The sequence below is a fragment of the Pseudorca crassidens genome, chromosome 9, assembly GCF_039906515.1.
Source record: "Pseudorca crassidens isolate mPseCra1 chromosome 9, mPseCra1.hap1, whole genome shotgun sequence".
Taxonomy (NCBI): Eukaryota; Metazoa; Chordata; class Mammalia; order Artiodactyla; family Delphinidae; genus Pseudorca; species Pseudorca crassidens.
In genome coordinates this window covers 37,504,159-37,524,746 of record NC_090304.1, presented here as the reverse complement: position 1 = coordinate 37,524,746, position 20,588 = coordinate 37,504,159, and the positions used below count along the sequence as shown (strand labels likewise).

Here is a 20,588-nt window from a genome sequence, read left to right as displayed (position 1 = left end):
TGGGTTTGGACCGAGCAGGGGTCGTGGTTCTGTGTATCCCCATCCTACGCCCACGTCTATCTCCTTGGTCCCTGCCGCACACCATGGTTAGGAACAGGCACAGGCGCACTCACTCAGTTTATTGTCCCATGCCTTCACTGAATGTTTACGTTGACAAGCACCACAGAGGGAACCAGGTCTCTCTCGCTGGGACCACACAGAGGATGGGCCAAGAAGCCCCACGCACATCACAGCATCCTCCTGATTCCTGGTCTGGGCTGGAGCTCACATAAGGTACTTTGATTTCTTCTGCAGACTCTCAGTGACGGAGGCTAGAATTGCCTTGTCATCTTTGTCTGAAAGAGCAAAGCAAGTATTTGTTAGTATGAATGATGCTGGGGTAAGGGAAACTCCAAATTGCCGGACTTGCAGTCGCTATGCAGGAACCAGGGGCTGGACCCTGCCCGGAATCCTCAGTCCTTGCCAGCCCCAGTCTCCCAAGGTCAGCTGGGTGTGTGGGGCCAAGAGCTGCCAGTTATTTGGCATTTCGCATTTGCCACGCATTGTGCCAGGAACTTCTGTGCACTATCTCATTTAATCCTCATGACAGCCCTAAGCAGTACATGGGGAAACAAGCTCAGAGTGGCTTGCCAAGGTCACATGGCTGGTGAGTGTTGGAGCCAGGGCCCTGTGCCCATGTGCTTACAACCAGAATTAAGTTGTCAGGGATCTCTCTAGCTGTGGAATGAGAGCTGGATGACTCCCACAGGGCCTTCCCTGGCCTAGTTCTGTTACACAGTTCAGCAGCCACTGTGGAGGCGTCATCTCAATGCCAGACACTTAGCTGAGTACTTGAGAGACAGAGCAACAGGACCAGGTCCTTTCCCCAGAGAAAGGCATCTATAACAGGATGAAAAAAAAGCATCTGTAACCATGGAAACCATGGACACCAATAGTGTGCCATGGAGACTTCGGAGAGTGGCAGAGGATGAGGCTGGAGAGGTAGATGGTGGGGGGGGGGGCTTGTTGATTGTGATTTTTATCTAAAGGATCATGGGAAAGCTAGGAGGGAGTTTAAACAAAGAGGAGCAAAACAGGTCATCTTTGCATTTAGACAGTTCATGCAACTGGCTGTTTAGCTGTGAAGACAGTAGAGTGTGTAGGAAGAAACAGAATACTTCCCCTATATGTGCACCCATGAGCAGAAACATAGCACACGTATGTGCAGAGGGAGGGCCTCCCTCCACTAGGTTCCCTTCAGTGCCTCCCATCTATCCTTATCTCAGACCAGTAGTCTTCAATTTTGGTTGCGCATCAGAACCACTTGCAAAATTTGTAAACATAAAGATTCCTTCCAGAACCCTGCCAGGGAGATTGCGATTGGTAAGTCTGGTTTAGGCCTGATCACTGGCGTCTTTTTCAAATGCAAGTCTAGGCCCACCAAGGGTTGCAAACTACAGACTACTGAGGGATTGCAAACTCCCAGGTGTGCAGGGGCCAGGCACATAACAAATGACATCGAGAAGATGGGACAGTGGTACGAACTATGGCCGGTTGGAGAATGTTTACACCACCCCATGTCAGATTAAATAAAACCCTGCGCCAGCCATAGGAAAAGAGCTGATCAACGGCTCAGGAGGCCGCCATTTTGCGCCTCCGCCCCACGCGGGACACAGCCAGGCACCCTCACCGTCCCGGGCCGGCCGGCGCTGCACCCTCACCGTAGACGGTGAGCGTGCAGCTGCTGCGGTCCTTGCCCAGCTCGTTCTCCACCACTACGCTGTACTCTCCGCTGTCCTTGAGTGTGCAGGTGGGGATGACGATGGTGCACACGCCGCTGGTGGAGTTGTACCAGAACTTGGAGTTGGCCGTGATGTTGACGTCGCCCTTGTAGAGGGTCACGGTGGGCCGTGGGTTCCCAAGGAAGGCGCAGGTCATGGTGCAGTCCTGGCCGCGCAGCACGGTGTGCGGCTTGAGCGGGGTCAGGAAGCGCGGCGCGTGGCGCCAGTCTTTCTGCTGATACGGCTTCAGCTTGGCGCTCTGGTCCTCGGCTGCGCCCGGATGGGACACGAAGGGCGGTGAGCGCACACCAAGGCCCCCATCCATCGCGCGCCGGCTTAGTGCTCCTAAGACGCCCCGGAGACCCAGCTCACGGAACCCCGAGGACCTGGGTTAGATTCCCACGCGCTATCAACTCTGGGGCCCCGACTTTATACTGGTTCCTAAGGTTCCCCTTCCGCCACCCCCCCACCCCCATGGGTTCCAAGACCTAAACCAGGTCCGCGGGGTTTTACGCTTTTCCAGACCCGGGCGTCCTAGACTTCTTTCCAGCCGCCAGCCTCCGGACCCGAGCTGTTATCTGGCTTTTAACTCCCCATCCAAGCTTTCCCCAACGCCCTCGCAGCCTCCACGGTCTCTGCTTTCTCCAATTTAGGCCCTCATTTCAAGATTCCCGCAGCTATCCTTACCCTTAATGCCCTCCCTCCAGGGTTTCTGGATGTCATCCCTGCTCCCTGGACTCTCCCTGAGTCCTCAGTCAGGACCTCAGTCAGCCTCTCAGCTCCACAACCCCTCCTCACCCTCCGGCACCCCACTGTCATCCCCGCCCCCAAGGGGACCTCCCCACCCCACCTCCGCGTTAGTCCCACCCCTCAGTGTACCCCCAAGGAATCTCCTCCCCTAGGCTTCCAGACCTCTGCTTTTCTCCCCCGGGTCCCCGATGTTAATTAACCCTTTCACCTCAGTGCTCCTCAGATTTTACCTCAAATCTTGGGTACCCCTTGCAACCCTTATTTCATGCCCGCCATCAGGGATCCCAGACGTTACCTGAACCCCCAAGTCCCCAGACTCACTCTTGTCCTTGTTGACGAGCCAGGTATCCCTGGAGTCCAGCGGGTCGCTGTCACCGATTTCGTTCCGGGCCAGCACCCGGAAGTAGTACTTCCTGCCGGGGAGCAGCCCGGTCACCGTGTACTTGTTGCTGAAGACGTGCTCGGCCACAGTGAACCAGGTGGCGGTGCTGGCATCCCGCTTCATGATGACGTAGTGGGCCTCGCTGTCCTCCTGCACGTCGGGGCTGTGGTTCCAGGTCAGAGTCACCGTGTTGGGGACCTCCTCGAACAGCTGCAGGTTTGTGGGTGGCTGCGGAAAATCTGGAAGGGTCCGAAGGTCCATCAGCTACCCTGGGGGCTGAAGTATCGTGCCCCCACCCCCGCTACCTGCCAAGCCCTAAGGAGGATGGGATGGGGCACCTTACCTTCTTCTAACTCTCAGGCAGCTGGGGGTCTTGGAGTCAGAAAGAACTATTTATGAAGTGTAGCTCTGCTATTTACTAGCCCTGTGAACTTTGGCAAGTTACTTATCTTTTCTGAGACCCATTTCCTCATTTGCAAAATGAGGCTAACAATAACTATTATGGAAATGTTGCGTAAAGTGCCTGGCATGTAGGATCTGTTCAATAAAAGTTCACCCGTTCTTCTCTTGGGGGTTTAGGGCTTTATTGTAAAGCTTCCAGCCGTCTCTAAGAGGCCACCCAATTTGGGGGGGCTCTCATGATTTTAATGGAGAGGGGTACAAAATGCATCAATGCAGAAGAACGTGTCACATACTCTTTGGCATAGTGACTAATGTAAATTTAATAATGCACAATGTGTTAAACCTCAAAACGTACAAAGTTTCCTGCAACCTAAGATAATGAAAAGGCTCTTTCCAAAGTGTTTACTCACCACCTTTATTATTAAAATTCTAAATATCTGGGGGGACGGAAAAATAACAGAAGGCTCATTTCAGCTGTGGTTCAAGAATTCTAATGAAGCTGGATGGCAATGACACCGTGGGACTGTGAAGGTTCCCCCAAAAGGCTTTCTCGGTGACCACATCACAAACTTTAAAAGTATTTCCAATAACATATAGGCAAATCACCCCAAGTTTTAATGGATTCCTCTCCATCTGTCCCTCCTGCCTCTTACCCATTCTCTGCTCTCTCTATGCTCACAGACCCTACTCTGCATATGCCCCGAAGCTCTCCACATATGACTGAGACTGAAACAAGGGCTGGGTCCTAGTTCAATGCCTCTGGGGCTTCAAGACACTGAGAAAAAGTGAAAACAACCCTCCGCATTAAGGCAAAGGCTGATAAAGTCTTGCTTTGTGGTGCCCAAGAAGCCTTGACTACCTTAAGGCATGACCTTACAGTGGTAGGGACTCAAGCAGCCCTAGGGAGCGTGTGCAGCGATGCCTCCCCAGGCCTCTACCTGTTGTCATACCTGCCACACGCACGTGGATGTCATGGTACGCCTCTCCGAACTCATTCTGGAGCAAGATGCGGTACACCCCTGAGTCGGAGCGCTTGGTGCTGCTGATGAGGAACTGGGAGTGGTTTTTGCTCTTGGTGATGGCCTCCCTGCCCTTGGTGGGCACGCCATCCTTCAGCCAGATCACGTTGGGTGGTGGTGAGCCCTGGGTGGTGACAGGAGATGGCACCAGGGGTCACCTGGGTGGTATTTGGGGGCAGGCCCTATCCCACTGTCCAGGAGTCTCCTGCCAGGCTCTGAGGCCAGGGGTCTGGCGAGGGGCAGAGGCAGAGGCAGAGACTATGATAGCTGTAGCAGCCAACTTGGTTAAGTGGTGGGCGTCTGGGGGCCAGGGTAGGACTCACAGAGAAGGCGGCGTGGATACAGAGGGCTGTCCCAGCGCGAACCACCATGTGACTTTTCAGCCGGGCACTGAGGTCAAACTTGGGAGCAGCTGAGATGGAGGAGACAGAGATGGGAGCATGGAACACTCTTTCCAGAAGACTTAGCTTTAAGCCTCCCCTCCAAAGCTTTTCCCAACCTCTTCTCCTTCATGCTCTCACTACAGGCCATACAGACATCTAGCAACCCTGCAATGCTGTGAAGCATTTATTTATTTTTTCTCATCTGTCTCCCTCTATTATTACATAAGACTCTTCAGGGCAGGTCCTGTGTTTTATTTTTTTCTAAATCCCTAACACCTCCCTTGGCACACAGTAGATACTATTCGGCACACAATGAGTGGGGTTTTTGGTTTTTGTTTTGTTTGTTTGTTTGTTTGTTTTGGGCAGGGAAGGCCCTGGGGTTATCCCTAGCTCTGTCCAGGCACAAGCGTGGACGACTCTTTGTTGATCACAGCATTGCCCAGTTTTCTCCTGTGGGATGAGGTCCCAGAGAGGAAGGTGTGGAGCTAGGATGTTGGGGCCTACACTCCAGCCCTGTCTGCATCCCTCACCTGGTGGTGGCATGGCACAGACCCCCTCGTCCAGCTCCACAGGCTCCCCACACCCAGCCTCGTTCACAGCCCGGATTCGGAAGAAGTATTTCTGCCTCTCGGTGAGGCCTCCTACTGTGTAGCAGGTGCCCGAGACGGGGATCTTTGTGCACTTGGACCACTCCTTGGTGTCTTCGGCCCGCATCTCAAGGATGTAGCCGGAGGGTGGGTCTCCCTCGGCAGGCTCCAGCCAGGCCAGGGAGATGCTGGAGTTGGAGGAATCCGACACATGCAGGCCCTGCACCAGGCCCGGGGGTTCTGCGTGACACAGACAACTCGTCAGCCCCCAGATTCTTCTCCACTCAACGCCATGCCCAATTCCTGCACTCAATACCCCTGAAACTTAACTTTCAACACCTCTACCTTCAACACTCACAGTTAAAACGCTCAATACCCAGGCTTTCACCTTCAACAATCTCTAAATTTAATTCTCTCAGTCTCAATACTTTCACCCTTGAAGTCAAAACCCTCCAAATTCAATATACACTATACACTCAACCCCTCTGTATTCAAAACTCTAGCCTTTAGCTCAGCCCTCTGCACCACACCCATTCATGCGTGATATCCCCATCTCACCACCTAAGCTCAGCACCCACCCAACCACGTACCCAACACCCCTGCTCAATCCTCAAACATGCTTCTACTACCTCACCTAACCAGACATACTCAACATTTGATAAAAACTTTTTTCCACCCAGCTCCTCGCTGTCCCTGACTCTCAATCCTTATTTGCTGGCTTTCTCTTGTGTGTGAATCTTGTCCCTCTATCAGGCTGGCGGCTCCCAGAGAGTGGAGACTGTGTGATCCACTCCTGTTAGACTTTCCCGGGAAGAAATCCTCTTTCTACCTCCAATGGCTAATTCCACTATGTGTTGGGGCCTGGCAGCACCATACTCACTGACAGGGTCCTTGGCTACCACTGAGCTGGATGGCATACTAGGCTGTCCAGGGCCTGCCTTATTCACAGCTACAACTCGGAATTCATATTCTGTGTCCTCCAGGAGACCATCCACAGTGTACTTGGTGCCTGAAATGGGAATTTGAGGGGTAATGAGGCCAGGGGTGGTCCACGTGGTAGGAGACCATAGAGTGAGTAGATGTGGAAGAGGGGGTCATGAGATGCTATGAAAACCCACAAAGGAGTTGGAGGAGGGAGTATGTTCAGAGCAGCACGGGTACATGGGTCCACCCAACAAAGTCTCCCTTGGTCCCTCCTGGGCCTTTGTCCCTCGACCTCACCCTGGATGGGTTCCTTGTTGACTGGCACCCACAGGTTACTGCCTTTCTTCCTCCGCTCCACAATGTAGCCGAGCACTGGGGCTCCCCCATCTTGGGTGGGGGCGTTCCATGTGATGGTCACAGCCTCTTTGGTCACGTCAGTCACTTGGGGCTGGGAGGCAAGACCAGGGGGCTCTGTGGGAGAGAGAGAGAGGGCAGAGGTTAGGTGGGGGAGCATGTAGACAGTTGCCCACCCCATGCTGAGCTCTGGTTCCTTCCTTAAAAAAACTTAAGCCAATGATTAACTCTGGTTGCACATTAATGTCATGTGGGAAGTAAAAAAAAAAACCCCAAAACACCACCAAAAACTAGTGTCTGGGTCCTGTGTCCTGATATTCTAATTCAGCTGGCCTAGGGTGGAGACCAGGAATCAGCATTTTTTAAGAGACCTCAAGTGATTCTAATGTGTAGCCAAGATAGAGAGGCGCCAACTTGAATTTTCCAACCTGTGGCATCCCCAGTGGCACAGTTTTTAATGTACTGTCTTGACACACAGAAACATGGAGATCAGTTGGGAGGAGTGTAGCAAGTAATTAACTAGTGATCATAATTAAAATGCCAATGTTGTCAAGGGTTTTCTTTGGGCAAAAAATTAGTGGATTCAAGGCTATCCCTAAAGTAACATTACTCTCCCTTGCGTATGGGATGATTTCTGGAATGGAGAAACAAGTGGAGTTATCTCCCGGGAACTGTGCACAGTTCTGGAGGTACCCACGGGAGTGTGTTGTGCATGTGATCTGACTGGAAAAAGTTGACAATTCCCGTCCAAAACGATCTTCTGCTCTTACTCTAGAAGCCATCTGTCTCGTGGGGCAGCTAGAGATGACCCTGCGGAATCTCCCACAGACCAGCACTCCTCACCGGCTGAAGGTCCCCACGGTGGCCCCTGAGGTCCCCATTGAGCACGGGGCTATCTCACTGACCAATAGGATTTCCTGCAAACACTTCCTCTGTCTCCAGCGGGTCGCTCACTCCTTCCGAATTGACGGCCAGGATACGAAACTGGTAGGCCTTCCCCTCTTCCACCTTGTTGGTGGAGAATTTGGTGACTTTGCTGTCCACCTCACCAATCTTAATCCAGGACTTCTTGCCGACTGCCTTCCGTTCCACTATGAACTGTGTTATAGGCCGCCCGCCGTTGTCCTTCGGGGCCTTCCACTTCATGTGCACACAATTACCCGAGAGCTCCAGGAACTCCACCCGGCCTTGGGGAGGCTTGGGACGGTCTAAGGACAGAAGAGAGCATCAGAATGTCTTCGGAGCAAAGGGCCAGAAGGGCTTCATCCCACTGGTTGGAGGTCCACCAGACTGAGACATAGCTAGATTCTGAGCTTTGCGGATCCCTTGCCCTTCCCTCTGTCACTGTTTTCCTAAGACTTGCCCAAATGTCTTGATCCCTGCCCCCCCGAGATTCCTGTCCGCCTAGGAATGAGTGAACTGGACCTGAGGGACCCCCGCCTCAGCTAATTCCCACTTACCTCTTCCAGACAAGGTCTCCCCTCCTCTCAGCTTCCAGAACTCCAGTACTTTCTTTTATTACAGTTTATTTTATAATTACATGTCTGCCGGTTTTTATCCCTTTTGGGTTGAGGGACTGCTGGGGATAACTCATCCCTGTGTCCTCAGTACTGAGAACACAGAGGAGGTGCTCAGTCATACTGCCAAACTGAATTGGAACCCAACCCATCCAAACCCACAGCTTGATGGAGATGCAGGTGGAGGAGGTGATGCTGGTGTGTGTGTGTGTGTGTTGCATGTTGAATATGAGTTCACTAAGGCCAGCTCCTCATGTCTTTCCTTAACTTTATGTTCAGACCCATCCCAAATACCATTTCTACCCTCATTCCATCTTTCTCTCCAATTTCATTCTATCCTCAACCCTATCTCACCTCCCCTCACTCCATTTCACTTCCAACTCCAATATTCTTCGCAATGAACCTCACTTTCATCCTAAATTCCACCTCTCTTTTACCTCATTTCCACCTTACTTCCAACCACATCCTCATCTCCAACTCAGTTACAATACTTCAGCAACATCTGAAGGTCAAGTACGTGCTGTGCACTCTGCAACAGTCTTTAAATTCACTTGAAATAGGCACTTTAAAAAAACCACCCTGAGAAGCTGAGGCTCAGGAAAGATGAGAAGCTGAGGCTCAGCAAAGTTAATGGACTTGCCCAAGGCCACCTAGTTAGGAAGTTAGGAAATGGGCTTCTTCTGGCTGCAAAGCCAGCACTTCATTCCCATTCTCAACCCGAACTCCAGCTCTCTCCTCAGCCTGCGTGGCGCCCCCAGCCCAGCCAAGCCAGGGTCTTGGCCTCACCCAGCGCGCTGAGGTGCAGCGTGGCTGTGGCGGAGCCATGTTCATTCTTGAGCTTGAGCATAATGATGCCACTGTCCTCCCGCGCGCAGTTCGAAATGGTGAGCAGCGCCTGGTCTTCCCCACGCTCCATCGACACGCGTTCCTCCTCCGTCACCTCCATGCCGTCCTTGTACCACGTCACTTTGGGCAGCGGCTTTGCCCGGAAGGGCACTTTGATGTTCGCAGTGTGGCCCACCTTCACGGTCACCGGGTGCGCGGCCAGTGCCTCCAGTACCGATGGGTCGATGGTTGGAGGATCTGCAGAGAGGGGCGGCAGGGAAGGCTCGAAGAGCAGGGACGCGGGAGGAGCCGAGGGGTGGAGGAGGATCCCATGGGGGATGGGGGAGGAGCTAGGAGTAGGTGGGCGGGCCAGGCGTGGTCTAGCTTTGTCCATAGTGGGCGGCGACCTTACCTGCAATAAATACCGAGGCTTCGCTCTCTGCACCCTTGGCCCTGAATGTGTACTTGCCCTCGTGCTCTGGCCCCATATTGGGGAAGATGAGCTTGTGTACCGCACCCTGCTTCACGATCTGCGCGCCGGTCAAGTCCGTGATCTGCGGGGCGAGGGGCGGTCATGAGTGCGAGTGTATGCCCGGTCGACCTCTTCGTCCTTCATTCCCTTCCCTGGCCCCTGCCTCGGACCTCCTCGGCATCCTTCAGCCACACGCCATCCACCTTTTCGTCGTTCAGCACTACGCACAGCTCAGCCGAGCTCCCGGTGGCCGCGTGCACGTCGGACATCCCGCTCTTCACGGTGGCCAGCCGCTCTCGAGAGAAAGGGGGCAGGGGTTGGGTTAGGGTATCGGGGTGGAAGGGACTTACGGGAAAAGGGCTGGTGGCATCTATCAAAATCATTTATGATGAGCAAGATGTTTGGAAATGGGCAAGTGGGTGATGGTCGGTGGGGGCATTAGAGCAGGTAGGTGGGGGGCGGTTGGGGAAAAGTCAATGGCATTGGGAAATGGCAACTGGGAATTCTGGGAGATGGCTAATGGGAGGCTGATCATCGGAGAATGGTCAGTGGGGACATAGGATGCTCAGGTGAAGAAGGGGACTAGATGGTGGGATGCAGGTGGTTAATGGAGTTGGGATATTTAGCTGGTTATGCTGTTCTGTGGGATGCCCAGCGTTTATTGGGAGTTGAGGGTGGTCAGAGTCAGTGAGGAGTGGTCAGGGATAGTGAGTAGGGGCTGGTCAGGGTCTAGGGGTGTGGGGTGACCAGGTTTGCTGGGGACGGTCAGAGACTGGAAGTAAAGGATGGATGAAGTCAAGGGATTGGGGATAGAGTTCAAAAGATGAGGGATGGTCAGTGTCTAGGAGGTAGAGATGGTCAGAATTTGGGAGATGGGGGTGGTCAGAGTGGGGAGGTAGAATTAGATCATGGTCTGGAGGAGGATTGAAGTCAGTCAGGGGGCTGATGGGTGTCCACAGTAGGAAACTGTTAGGGCTGGGGGCTTGGTCAGTGGGGACTGACAGGGTGGGCGTATACCTTCCACAGTGACTACAGCAGTACTGCAGTATTCCATGGGGTCCCCATCCTGCATGGCCACCACAGTGTACTCGCCACTGTCACTGAGCTGTGCATCCTCGATGACCAGCTCCGCTCGCTTGCCCTCATGGTTCATGCTGTATTTGGAGCTACGCTCCAGCAGCTGTCCGTCCTTCTTCCAGCGCAGGGTCACATTCTTGGATGTCAGCTCACACTCAAGGCACGCACAACTCCTCTCTTTCACACGCACGTTCTTGAGGGTGCTCACAAACTTTATAGGGATGCCTATGGACAGACAAACAAACACTTGGTCCTGCTCCCAACCTCCTTCTCTGCATCTAGATGCTGCCCTGATCCTCTTTTTGACCCTAGAAACCACAGGGCCTTGTGACATGAAGTGTGTACCCGACTCACAGAAGTACCCGGCAGGGAGGGTCCCAGCTCTGCCTCTTGCTTGCCAGTGACTGTATGCAGTGCATTCACTCCCTAAGTCTCACTTTCCTCATACGTAAAATGGGACAACAGCTTTCACCTCCTCACGGCACTGCAGGTGATATCTCTAATGTCCCCTTGGAGCTCCAGCCATAATTGCATTGTCTCTCTGGTGTCTGGGCCTTTACACATGCTATTCCCTCTCCTGAGAATGTCCTCTTCTCTTGCCCCTTCCCTGAAAACTGAATTCCTTTTTGTTTTACTTGGTAAAGCTTTGCCGTCATCTCATCATATCCTTTTTGACATTGCCACGTGGTACCTCTTCTCTGGGTTCTCACAGCCTCCATGTCTCCCTCAATCACAGCAATGATTGTTCCATGTCACTTGTGTCAAGAGTGGTTCACATGTATGACCCACCATCATGTGCAACTCTCCAAACTAGGTATAATATAAGAATGTAAGTAGTCAAGAGTGATGTGCTATAATATATGATATTAGAGCCATAAAGGCTAATAATTTCTTGACCTGTGATCTCCCAGCCGATAGTAAGATCCTAGAGTGTCTTGACTCCTTGCTTAAGAACTTTTGTTCTAATTCCATTTCCACACCTGCTTCTCCCACTAGACTAGGAATTAGCAGAGAGAACTCTCTATCTTTCTAGTAGCCATCAAAGGGCCTTGCAAGGAGGAGATAGACAGATACATGGATGGATGGATGGATGGATGGATGGATAGATGCTTACATGGAGGTTGCTGTGGCATGAAGCCCACCCCTCAAGCTCTGGCCCAAACACTCACGGTCAATAGTGAGCTGGGCCTTCTGAACCAGGTCCCCCACCTCGGCAGAGAACTCGCCACTGTCACTGAGTCTGGCATCCTTAATCTTAAGCGTGTGGGTCAAACCATCCTCAGACACAGTGATTTCATACTTTTCATCCCTCTTCAGTTCCTTTCCATTGAACTTCCACACAAAGTTGGGCACTTTCTTGGAGAGGTGGATCTCAAATACAGCTGTCTGGCGCTCCATCACCTTCATTGGCTTCATCTCTCCCAAGAACTTCAGAGGCTCATCTGCAGCAAAGAGTAGGAGGGGCATTCATTGGGCTGTATCCCTGATCCCTCCTGAGGGGCAGGATGGTGAAGGGGGGGCATAAAGACTCAGGTGTCATCGGCGTCCTGTAGCCCACAGTTGGGGAAAGCATCCTTCTTTCCTTCTGCTTGTGAATCCTAGAGTCTCCTCCCATAATGTTCATATGGTCTCCTCCCCAGTAATGTTAACAGCAATTTTAGAAAGAATATTTCTCTATGTGATTTTAGATATGCACCAGGCACTATTCTAGCCATTTTGCACATATTAAAGCATTCAGGTAGACTCTACCATTATTTCCCATTTTACAGATGGGAAAACTGAGGCAAAGAGAAGTTAAATCACTTGCCCCAAATACACAGCTCATAAGTGACAGAAGCTGGGCTTTGAACTCCAGTAGTTCAACTCCAGAAGCTGTACTCTTAACCACTATGCTACACTGCCCCACGGCACTTTATCTCATAGTCCTCTCCCTTATACCCCATGTCTCTCTCCGCCATTAACTCGCATTCTCATGCAATCTGTGCACAGCCCCATGGTCCTTCCTCCCATGTCCCCATGGACCCCATCCTTGGATATTCCTCTGCCCTGACCCTGACTGTGTCCTCCTTGTGCTGCCTGGTGCCCACACTCTTACCCAGCACTGTGAGCTTTGCACTTATCCTCTTGTTGTCCACGGACAGGCTGTAGGTGCCTGCATCGTTCATGTTCACGTTGGTAATGACCAGCATGTACTTGGTGCCCACCTGCTTCACGTCATACTTGCCCAGGGAGTACTGGATCCTCAGTGGCTCATTATCCTGCCTCATGGAATAGGTAGAAAAGCTGATGAAGGGGTTTAGGAGGAGATTTCTAGAGGTCTCCATTCCCCAAAGCCAGCCTGAGCTGGAGGGTGCCGTATCTACCTCTCTAAGATCCTCAAACACACTCAGAGGCCCCTAAGATCTCTCTAGCCTCATCATCTGGCTCGGTGGGATCCAGGGTCTCTGCCTCTCCCGAGGCCCGAACTCTTAATATGCGTGAGTTCACTAGATACTTTCTCTTAGAGGCCCATCTTCAGTGACCTGCAGGACTAATCCAGCCTTTTCAGATGGGTAGACTGAGGTATAGAGAAAGGGAAGTAACTGTCTCAAATCAAACAGCAAACTGGTGGAACATCTAAGAATAAAGCCCAGCTCTCATCCAGTTTCAACCATACCACATGGCATCCTTTTGATGGGATGGAGGAGAGGAAAGGGCTTATGGGTAATGAGAGGGTCTTGGAAGGAAAGGGGTGCAGAGAAAAAATGATATTCCAGGGTGGGCCCTTCCTAGGTGCTCTCCCCACCTTGATCCATGTCATTTTGACATTGGGGTCCTTCAGCTCCATTATGCAGTCAAAGACCACCGTGGTATCCACCTTGGTCTCTCTGTCTTCCAGGGGCTTCAGAATCTGGATGGTCTGAGAGATTGTGGTAACAAAAAGGCAGGTAGGTGTCAGAGGCATCTGGAATCTGGAATCTGCCCAGACTGTGTCTCCAGTGCTGGAGGAGCCCCCTGAAGGTCTGGGGAGAAATGACTAGGCTGATTAGATAACTGTGCTCCCCGCCACCCCCCTCCCCCTACAACGAACAACTTGAAGATTTAGGGGGAAACGGGTACGATAAGGGAAGAGAAAGGAACCACCATTTGCGGAATAGTCACTATGTACCTGGGCCCATTACATAGGCCTTCTAATTCCAGTGTAGATGCTTAACAGTTATGAGTTGTTGAGTGACTAAATGAGAACACCACCACAAAAACAAATGAAAAAGGAAAGTATAATTTTCATTTTGCAGATGAAGAAACAGGATCAGAGAGACCCCCAAGTTCACTCAGTTAATAAGGCAGTAGAACTGGACTTTGAACCCAGGTCTGTCTGACTCCAAAGTCCATGCAAATACATTAGGGAGCAGTGAAGAGAAAAGAGGTAGAAGGAGGGTGACCTGAGTTCCTTGCCTGCCCTTGCAGTAGAGAATGCCCTTGAGTACGCACGTGCATGGTGGGGAGACCTTGCCACCAGGAGTCACACAGGCACTAGCACTTTCGGTAAGGCCCAGCCCCTGGCCTGCAGCTCCCTGCTCCCTGATGGGCACTGACCTCTACCTCCACTTTCTTCATCCCTTTGAGCTTCTTGAGCAGTCCCCGGAAGTCTGTGAAACCATACTCCATGCAGGTCTTCTCAAAGTCCTTCTTGGGCACCTGGGACAAAATCTCCAGCATCTCTTTCTCATCCGTCACCTTCTTCTGCTGCTTCTTGGGGGGAGGGGGTCCCCTGGAAGGAAGTGGGTGCCAAACTTGGACTTAGTGCCTTTCTCTGAAGACAGAGGGGGCCTCTCCCAACCATGAGATGCTCCTCCCTACTCCATGGATTCTTGGAGGCTGGGCCATTAACTCAGGGGGCTGCTGTCTTCCAGAAGCTCTAGCCTGGAGGGTGGGGGGACCACACCCTAGGCAGAGGAGCCTCCCAGCCTCACCTCTTCCTCAACATCTTTTTGAAATCCAATTTTTCTTCACCTGAGGACAGAGAGAGGGACAGGGTCAGACAGAGGGAGTTTGGTCCCTAAGAGGAAAGGCCAGGAGAACGGGGCTGGCTCACCCTTGGTCACAAGCAAGGACACGGTGTAGATGGCGTCTGCATGGTCATTGCTTGCAATGCACTTGTAGTTGTCAGAGTCATCCGAGGTCAGTGGCTCCAGCTGGATCAGAGTCAGGCCATTAGCAGGGGAGGTGGGGAGGGAACCACAGGGGGACTGTCTGTGAGATGGGAAAGGAGGGTGTTTCTTTTGGGCTGGGGGAGGAGCTGAGTGCTGGATGCGTGTGTGGAGGATTGAGCAGGTTCTGTGATTAGGAGGTGCCAGGTAGTGGTCAGTGTGCGTGTGTCTGTTTGGAGCCTGATTCTGCATTGGATTCTCCCCCTTGGCTGTGAGCTCCTGGATGACAGGGACTTCCTCTGATTTGCAGCTTTATCTGCAGTTTCTGACGCTGGGCTGAGTACGCCTTTATTCAACACGGATTTACTCCTCTGTACCAGGTATTGGCCTGAGCCCCTGAGGAAATGGGGGTGAACAAGGCTGCCCTGGCACCTGTAGAAAGGCACTTAGGTACCAGTGGGTTCCTGGAAAGTGCTTGCCGAATGAATGACCTTGTGTAAGGAGTGGCCAGTGGGGGGGGGGGGGGCGCTCTGGGGCAGCTTGTGTGTGCTGTAGGGGCTAAGGGTCCTAGAATGCGCCTTCGGGAGGAGAAGGAAGCAACCATTGTCTGTAGGGAGAAGGGAGGCTCTTTGCCTTTCACAGTGGGAAGTCCGGGCAGGATGAGGAACAGGAGTAATTATAGGTCTAGGTCTCCCAGGGACCCATCCCTCCCTCTCCTCAAAGGGTCTGGAGCCAGAGGCTGCATGCAGAAGATAGCTAGACCCTAGGATGATCGGCCCTTGGCATTGCTCTTCTGGAAGGTTCCCCTGAAGAGCCCAGGAACCCTCACCCTCACCTACACTCTAGGACCAGCCCCTCCCTCCGTGCCGGTCCCGCTCCAGCTCAGCCTGGCTCCGCCCACCGTGGTCTTAGCTCCTTCTAGCCACGCCCATAGCTTTGGTTTCACGTTCCTTTTGGGCTCACTCACCTTCTGGAACCTCTCTTTCTCTTCCATTTGGTCTTGCCCCCTCCTTGTTCTGGCATTGTCCTAGCTCTGCCTTGCCCCGCCCCTAATTTTGGTCCCCTGCTCACTCTGGCAACCCCCCAGCTCCTGACATGGTTTCTCTTATCCTGCCCCTCCTCTAGGGCAATGACAGCCCCTTTTCCCATCTCCCAGTTCTTGGGTCTCCATTGTGGATCTCTTGTTTGCGACAGGACCTGCAGCCCATGCCAGGGGTCCCCGCCTCCGACCTTATGGGTAACTGGACCTCGCACCTTCAGCACGTGCTCCTTGTTAACGCTGTCGTAGAATATCTTGGCGGACTCCTTGATGGGGGTGCCGCTCTCTCTCTTCCAGGAGATGTTGGGTTTGGGGTTCCCCTGCACCCGGACTCGGAACATGGCTTTATCCCCTGCAGTGGGCACAGGACCTATTTTTTCCCTCTTAGCCTCCAAGCTGCACCTTCTACCTGCTCCCAGCCCTGGGCAGGGCAGGGACCCTCGGCCCGACCCAGCCAGTGATTGTGTATTGAGAGGACAATGGTGGTGGTGGTGGCGGCTGGGGCACTGGGGAGGAAAGGGAAGCACCCAGGGGCCTGGGGAGACGCGGGGAGGGACGCACCCTCGGGCGCGGTGACCGGCTGAGGCTTATCCACGAACTCCGGGATGCTCTCGCCAGCAGGGATGTTGGAACTCCGGGTCACCAAGCTGAAGAACTCTGTGGTGCTGGAGGACTTCCTCGTCACGATTTCCTCTGTGGCGGCGGGCGAGAGGTCAGAATGGGCCACAGGCGGAGCTTAGCCTGGAATTGGAGGGCTGACATTTTCTTGAGGGGACGGTGGAGCATTTTAGGTTAGCGGGGGGCAGGACCAGCACTGGCCGAGAAACAAGGTCCTTAAAGAGTCGGTGGGTCATTGCGTTATGGCAAATTTCAACCACTAGGGGAGCCAACGCCTCATCCACCCCCTGGTCAATCTTTATTGGGTCAAAGCCTTGAGTTCTACTTTTTTCTCTCTTAGACGGAAACTTGTCTTTGGGATTTTATGGGCGTCTTGGGCTTCTCTTCTGGAAGTTCTGGTCCCCCAGTAGCATTAAATAGTGACCAGAGTTCTAAAGGCTGCACCTGGTCTACACATGTTTTTTTATTTGACCTTTACAATGTTTAAACAAAAAATAGCCCTACATCTAAAAACAGAGATTTCACATAAAAATGCAGACTTCTGGATCCTCAGCACTGGACTCACATTCCCATATGGTAACAGAACAGTCAGTGGGAGGGAGGTGAAGAGTGACTGTCCCTTTAGATGGACTATATCCTGTCCAGTTCACCTCAGTCTTTTTTCTGCATTTATGTTCCCTGCCTGGACACTATCGGCCAGTGGTTTTCAACGCTGGCTGCACGTCAGAATCCCCGGAGATCTTAAAAAAACAAAAAACAAAAAACCACCAGATTTAACCCTCTGACTCACATATCGCTGTTTTTTTTCACTCCCCTCTCCCCCCACTCCTACACTAAGATGACTCTGATGCGCAGTCAGGGCTGAAAATCGCTACTATAGTCAATTGAGTTTGCAACTTCTGGTCTTGAGTCCCGGCTGTTCCACTAGCTCTGCCTCACTGGCCAGGAGGAATTGGTGTAAAGTGTTTATCTGGTCTTCACCTCTGTGCACAGAGGACTCTGAAGGAGGGGGCAATGACTGGGAGGACAGGAATTCAATATCCTGGTCCCTGGCCATCTTTTAATCACTTTCCTCTAGAGACATGACTAAAACAGTCTGTTCTGCTCTGAGACCATTTCTCAGCTTTCCCTTGGATCTGCCCTCCCCCAAGTCTGGTCCCCAAGGGCTGAGTGCCTGGAAGCTCAAGTCAGTTGTTTATGTGTTCATCTTCTCTCCACTGGCAGCTCCAGGTCTTCTCTTTCTTAAGTGAGGCAGGGCCAGCATTATTATTCATAGGTAGATAAGGTTGCTACCTCCCTAACTTCCTCCATGCCTGAAATTCTACCATCAGAGATGGTATTTGCCTATGGCTCTGATCTTAAGCAATTGAGAGTTCATCAATCACTCACACACATCCATGTGACTGATTTTTCCTAAGCTTTTTTTCTGGAGGTTGGATCTGTGGGTGAGCATCTGGCTGGCTAAGCTTTATCAAAGCACAGATTAGAAACACAGGTTGGGAAGGGCTGCTGGTGGTATCTTGGGCTCTCGAGGGGCCCAGCAGTCGCAAATACTGGAGGAAGAAAGGCTGCCCCTACCTGATTACTGACCCCCTCCTCCAGCCATCCCACTCTACTTGCCTCCCACGATCTTGGTTGTCTGGGAGAAGGTCTGCATGTCGGTGGTGGAACTGGAGAACTCCACGGACACGTGCTCCTGAAGCATCTCCTTGTGGTGAATGGTCGTCATGGTGACAGCAGGCGTGGGCACTCACCTGGGAGGACCAGGGAGAGGATGAGGCCATGAAGGACAAGGAAGGGAGCAAGAGGGAGACTCAGAGATGTTCTTATGTGTGTGTGTGGTGGGGGGGAAGGGATGGGACAGGTGGACACAGAGGGAAATGGCTGTGCACAGGGGAGGGTGAGGAGAGGTTGGGCAGCAAGCCTCTTCTCTCTGGCCTCTCTTCTCTTCCCTTAGTGTCTCCCTTTCCCTGGTTGGCTACAAGGACCAATGGGCCTGTCCCCCACTGACTAGTGCCAAACTATTCCAAGTACTTGGAGGGAGAGGAGGTAGGATTTAGACTTACCCAGCATACCCAGTAAGGCCCAGAGGGAGTTGAGGATAACTACTGATAGCTACATGGAAGTAGGGGGGCACTGCTGGAGGTTTTATCAGGAGAGGATGAAGTCAGACCTGAGAAGGAACTTCCTGACTAAGCCACACTGGAGCAGGCCTTGAAAGGAAACTGCGGATCTTCTTGCTGGGCCCTGGGGAGCCCTGGCATTGGGGGAATGCTAAGACAGGTGACAAAGCACTGCTACAGCTCTGCTTTCGTTTACGACATGGTAAAGACAGAGATTGAGTTTTTATTTCTTATACTTTTTTTTTGAATTGGTAATTCAATCATATAGTTAAAAAGTAAAACAATATAAACATCTATGTGAAGAGGCTCCCTCCGGCTCCCAAGCCCCTCCGTCTCCCAGCCCTCCCCAGCAGGTAACCACTTGTGGTCTCTGGGCTCCTTCTGGAGCTCCTTCATGCAAATATGAACATGTTTTTGTCTCTACTCTTTTTTAACACATAAGGTAGCCTATTATACACGCTATTCAGCCCTCTTTTCACTTTCTTCATCTTTCAGATCTTTCCATCCCAGTTTGTAAAGTTTCCCCATCCTTGTTAATAGCTACACAGTATTCCAACGAATGGGTATACATACCATCTTTTATTTAACCAGAGTGGCGGTTTTTAAACCTCTGTTTTGTTTATGAGAAACTGATGTTAGAGAAATAACCTGTCCAAGGTCACCCGGACTAGAATCCTGGCCTCTTGACTCCCAGTCCAGTGTCCTTCCAGGGGACCCCAAAGCCTTCTTCCAAATTAGAAGGTTTGGGGCTAAAGTTAACCCCCTCATCCCATGATATCTCTCTGCCTGGCCTGCTTCTCCCTCCGGGTTCTGAGACCACTCCCCTGTCCCAGCTCCTGCTGTCCCCCTCTGGGCTCAGAAGTTAGCAGATTCTGCCCCTTTCCTGAGGGAAGATGCAAGCCTTACCTTCGTGTCACCAATCCCTTGTAACCCTCGAATGCTGTGTCCACCGCAGCTTTGGAGGTGCAGCTGGTGCCTGGGCTGTAGACTGACCAGTCTCCTTCTTCCTTTGCCCCAGCAATGGGGCCACCAGGAGTCACTGGTTCCTTAAGTATCTGGCCCCCTGGGGGCGATCCCTTACTCAGGCTCTGCAGCTGTCCCAGCGAGCTGGCACACTGCTTTGGGGGGTGGGGGGACTGAGGCCAGGGCTGGAGGAAACGTGGGGCATGGGGCAGGCAGGTGGCTGAGGGGGGTGGTCCCGGGGTACCTTTTCTGTTCCCTTGTGCAGAGCTTTTTGTTCTCACTGCTGCCGGGTGGGACCTTCTGAGCTGAATGGCAGTGTGTGTGTGTGTGTGTGTGTGTGTGTGTGTGTGTTTGTGTGGCCAACAGGGCTTGGGGAACAAAGCGACAGGTCTGTGTTTTCCAGGGACCAGGAGGGGGTGAGTTAGGGAGAGTCTGGCAGGTCTGTCATTTTGCACAAATCCAGGGGGCACCGTTCGTGTTGTGCTCTACACGTGGTGCCTGCAGAGGCTGAGTGGCCTCACAGGGCCACCCCAGGAGAAGAGGGGGAATTGTTAGCTCTTTTCCCCGCTCCCGTTTCTACCGCCCAACCCCCCTATTCTGGGCAGAAGGGTAGAAGAGCCCACCCTCTTGTTGTAGGGTGGCTGGAGAGCAGGCCCCCCTACTCTGGGCCCTCCGTCCCAGCTGCACAAGCACTCCCTGTTCTTTCCTCATTGTCTGTAGTATACCCTCGACCAGCCCACTCAAGGCTACCTTGTAGGGACCTGCTGGTTAGCAGCCCTGCCCTGGACTCCCTCCTGCCCTGGGTTGACCCACACCTGTCATCAAGGGCATGACAACTACTTTTGCTGCATCCCTGGGGGCTGGGATAAGAATAGAGCAGGAACATCTAGGAGGCACAGCGTCTTTGCCTAGGGGCAAATTCCCCAGGCTCCTTGGGTGGGGCTTCCTCTCAGCCCAGGCCTTACAGGGGAAATTGCTGGCTTGCAGCTGCTCTTGAGACCTGCAGGGCTAACAAGGGATAAGTGGGCTGGCCAACAGGGAGGGGCCTCAGTGAGCTGAAGGTCTCCCTGCTCCAGCCTTGGCCTCTCTGGCCCATCTGTCGAAGCTGGTGGCCTGCCAGACACTTTTCCTTCTCTGGAAACCTCCAACACCTGTCCCTGTGGCTCCCCATGGCTCCTGGCTCCTGGCTGGGTGAGATGGTGGGGGTGTGTGAGGATCCTGCTCGATGGACTTTGGCTTTTCAAATCTGGATTCAAGCCACAC

At 52.7% G+C, this 20,588-nt stretch overlaps 1 protein-coding gene across 1 annotated transcript; it reads right to left on the bottom strand.

Annotated features, from left to right (window-relative positions):
- Window positions 1–104: 104 nt before the first annotated feature.
- Window positions 105–19,421, bottom strand: IGSF22 (immunoglobulin superfamily member 22). Its single transcript, XM_067749659.1, has 23 exons — window positions 19,269–19,421; window positions 17,860–17,993; window positions 16,183–16,314; window positions 15,837–15,973; window positions 14,528–14,627; window positions 14,406–14,445; window positions 14,029–14,203; window positions 13,238–13,351; window positions 12,548–12,710; window positions 11,622–11,894; window positions 10,393–10,677; window positions 9,546–9,670; window positions 9,316–9,457; window positions 8,865–9,161; window positions 7,467–7,769; window positions 6,505–6,678; window positions 6,164–6,292; window positions 5,227–5,523; window positions 4,637–4,725; window positions 4,245–4,437; window positions 2,832–3,131; window positions 1,701–2,030; window positions 105–335 (listed from the first exon to the last, which is right to left on the bottom strand). Exons 2-23 carry the CDS (start codon window positions 17,966–17,968, stop codon window positions 265–267), a joined length of 3,978 nt encoding a protein of 1,325 aa, XP_067605760.1. The 5' UTR covers window positions 17,969–17,993; window positions 19,269–19,421; the 3' UTR covers window positions 105–264.
- Window positions 19,422–20,588: the final 1,167 nt, after the last annotated feature.

Coding starts and splice junctions, on each gene's coding strand:
- IGSF22 (XM_067749659.1), bottom strand. CDS start 17,968: ATGACGACCATTCACCACAAGGAGATGCTTCAGGAGCACGTGTCCGTG. Junction 7,770..8,864: donor GCTGCACCTCAGCGCGCTGG/GTGAGGCCAAGA, acceptor TTCTGTCCTTAG/ACCGTCCCAAGCCTCCCCAA. Junction 4,726..5,226: donor CTGTGCCATGCCACCACCAG/GTGAGGGATGCA, acceptor CCTCCATCTCAG/CTGCTCCCAAGTTTGACCTC.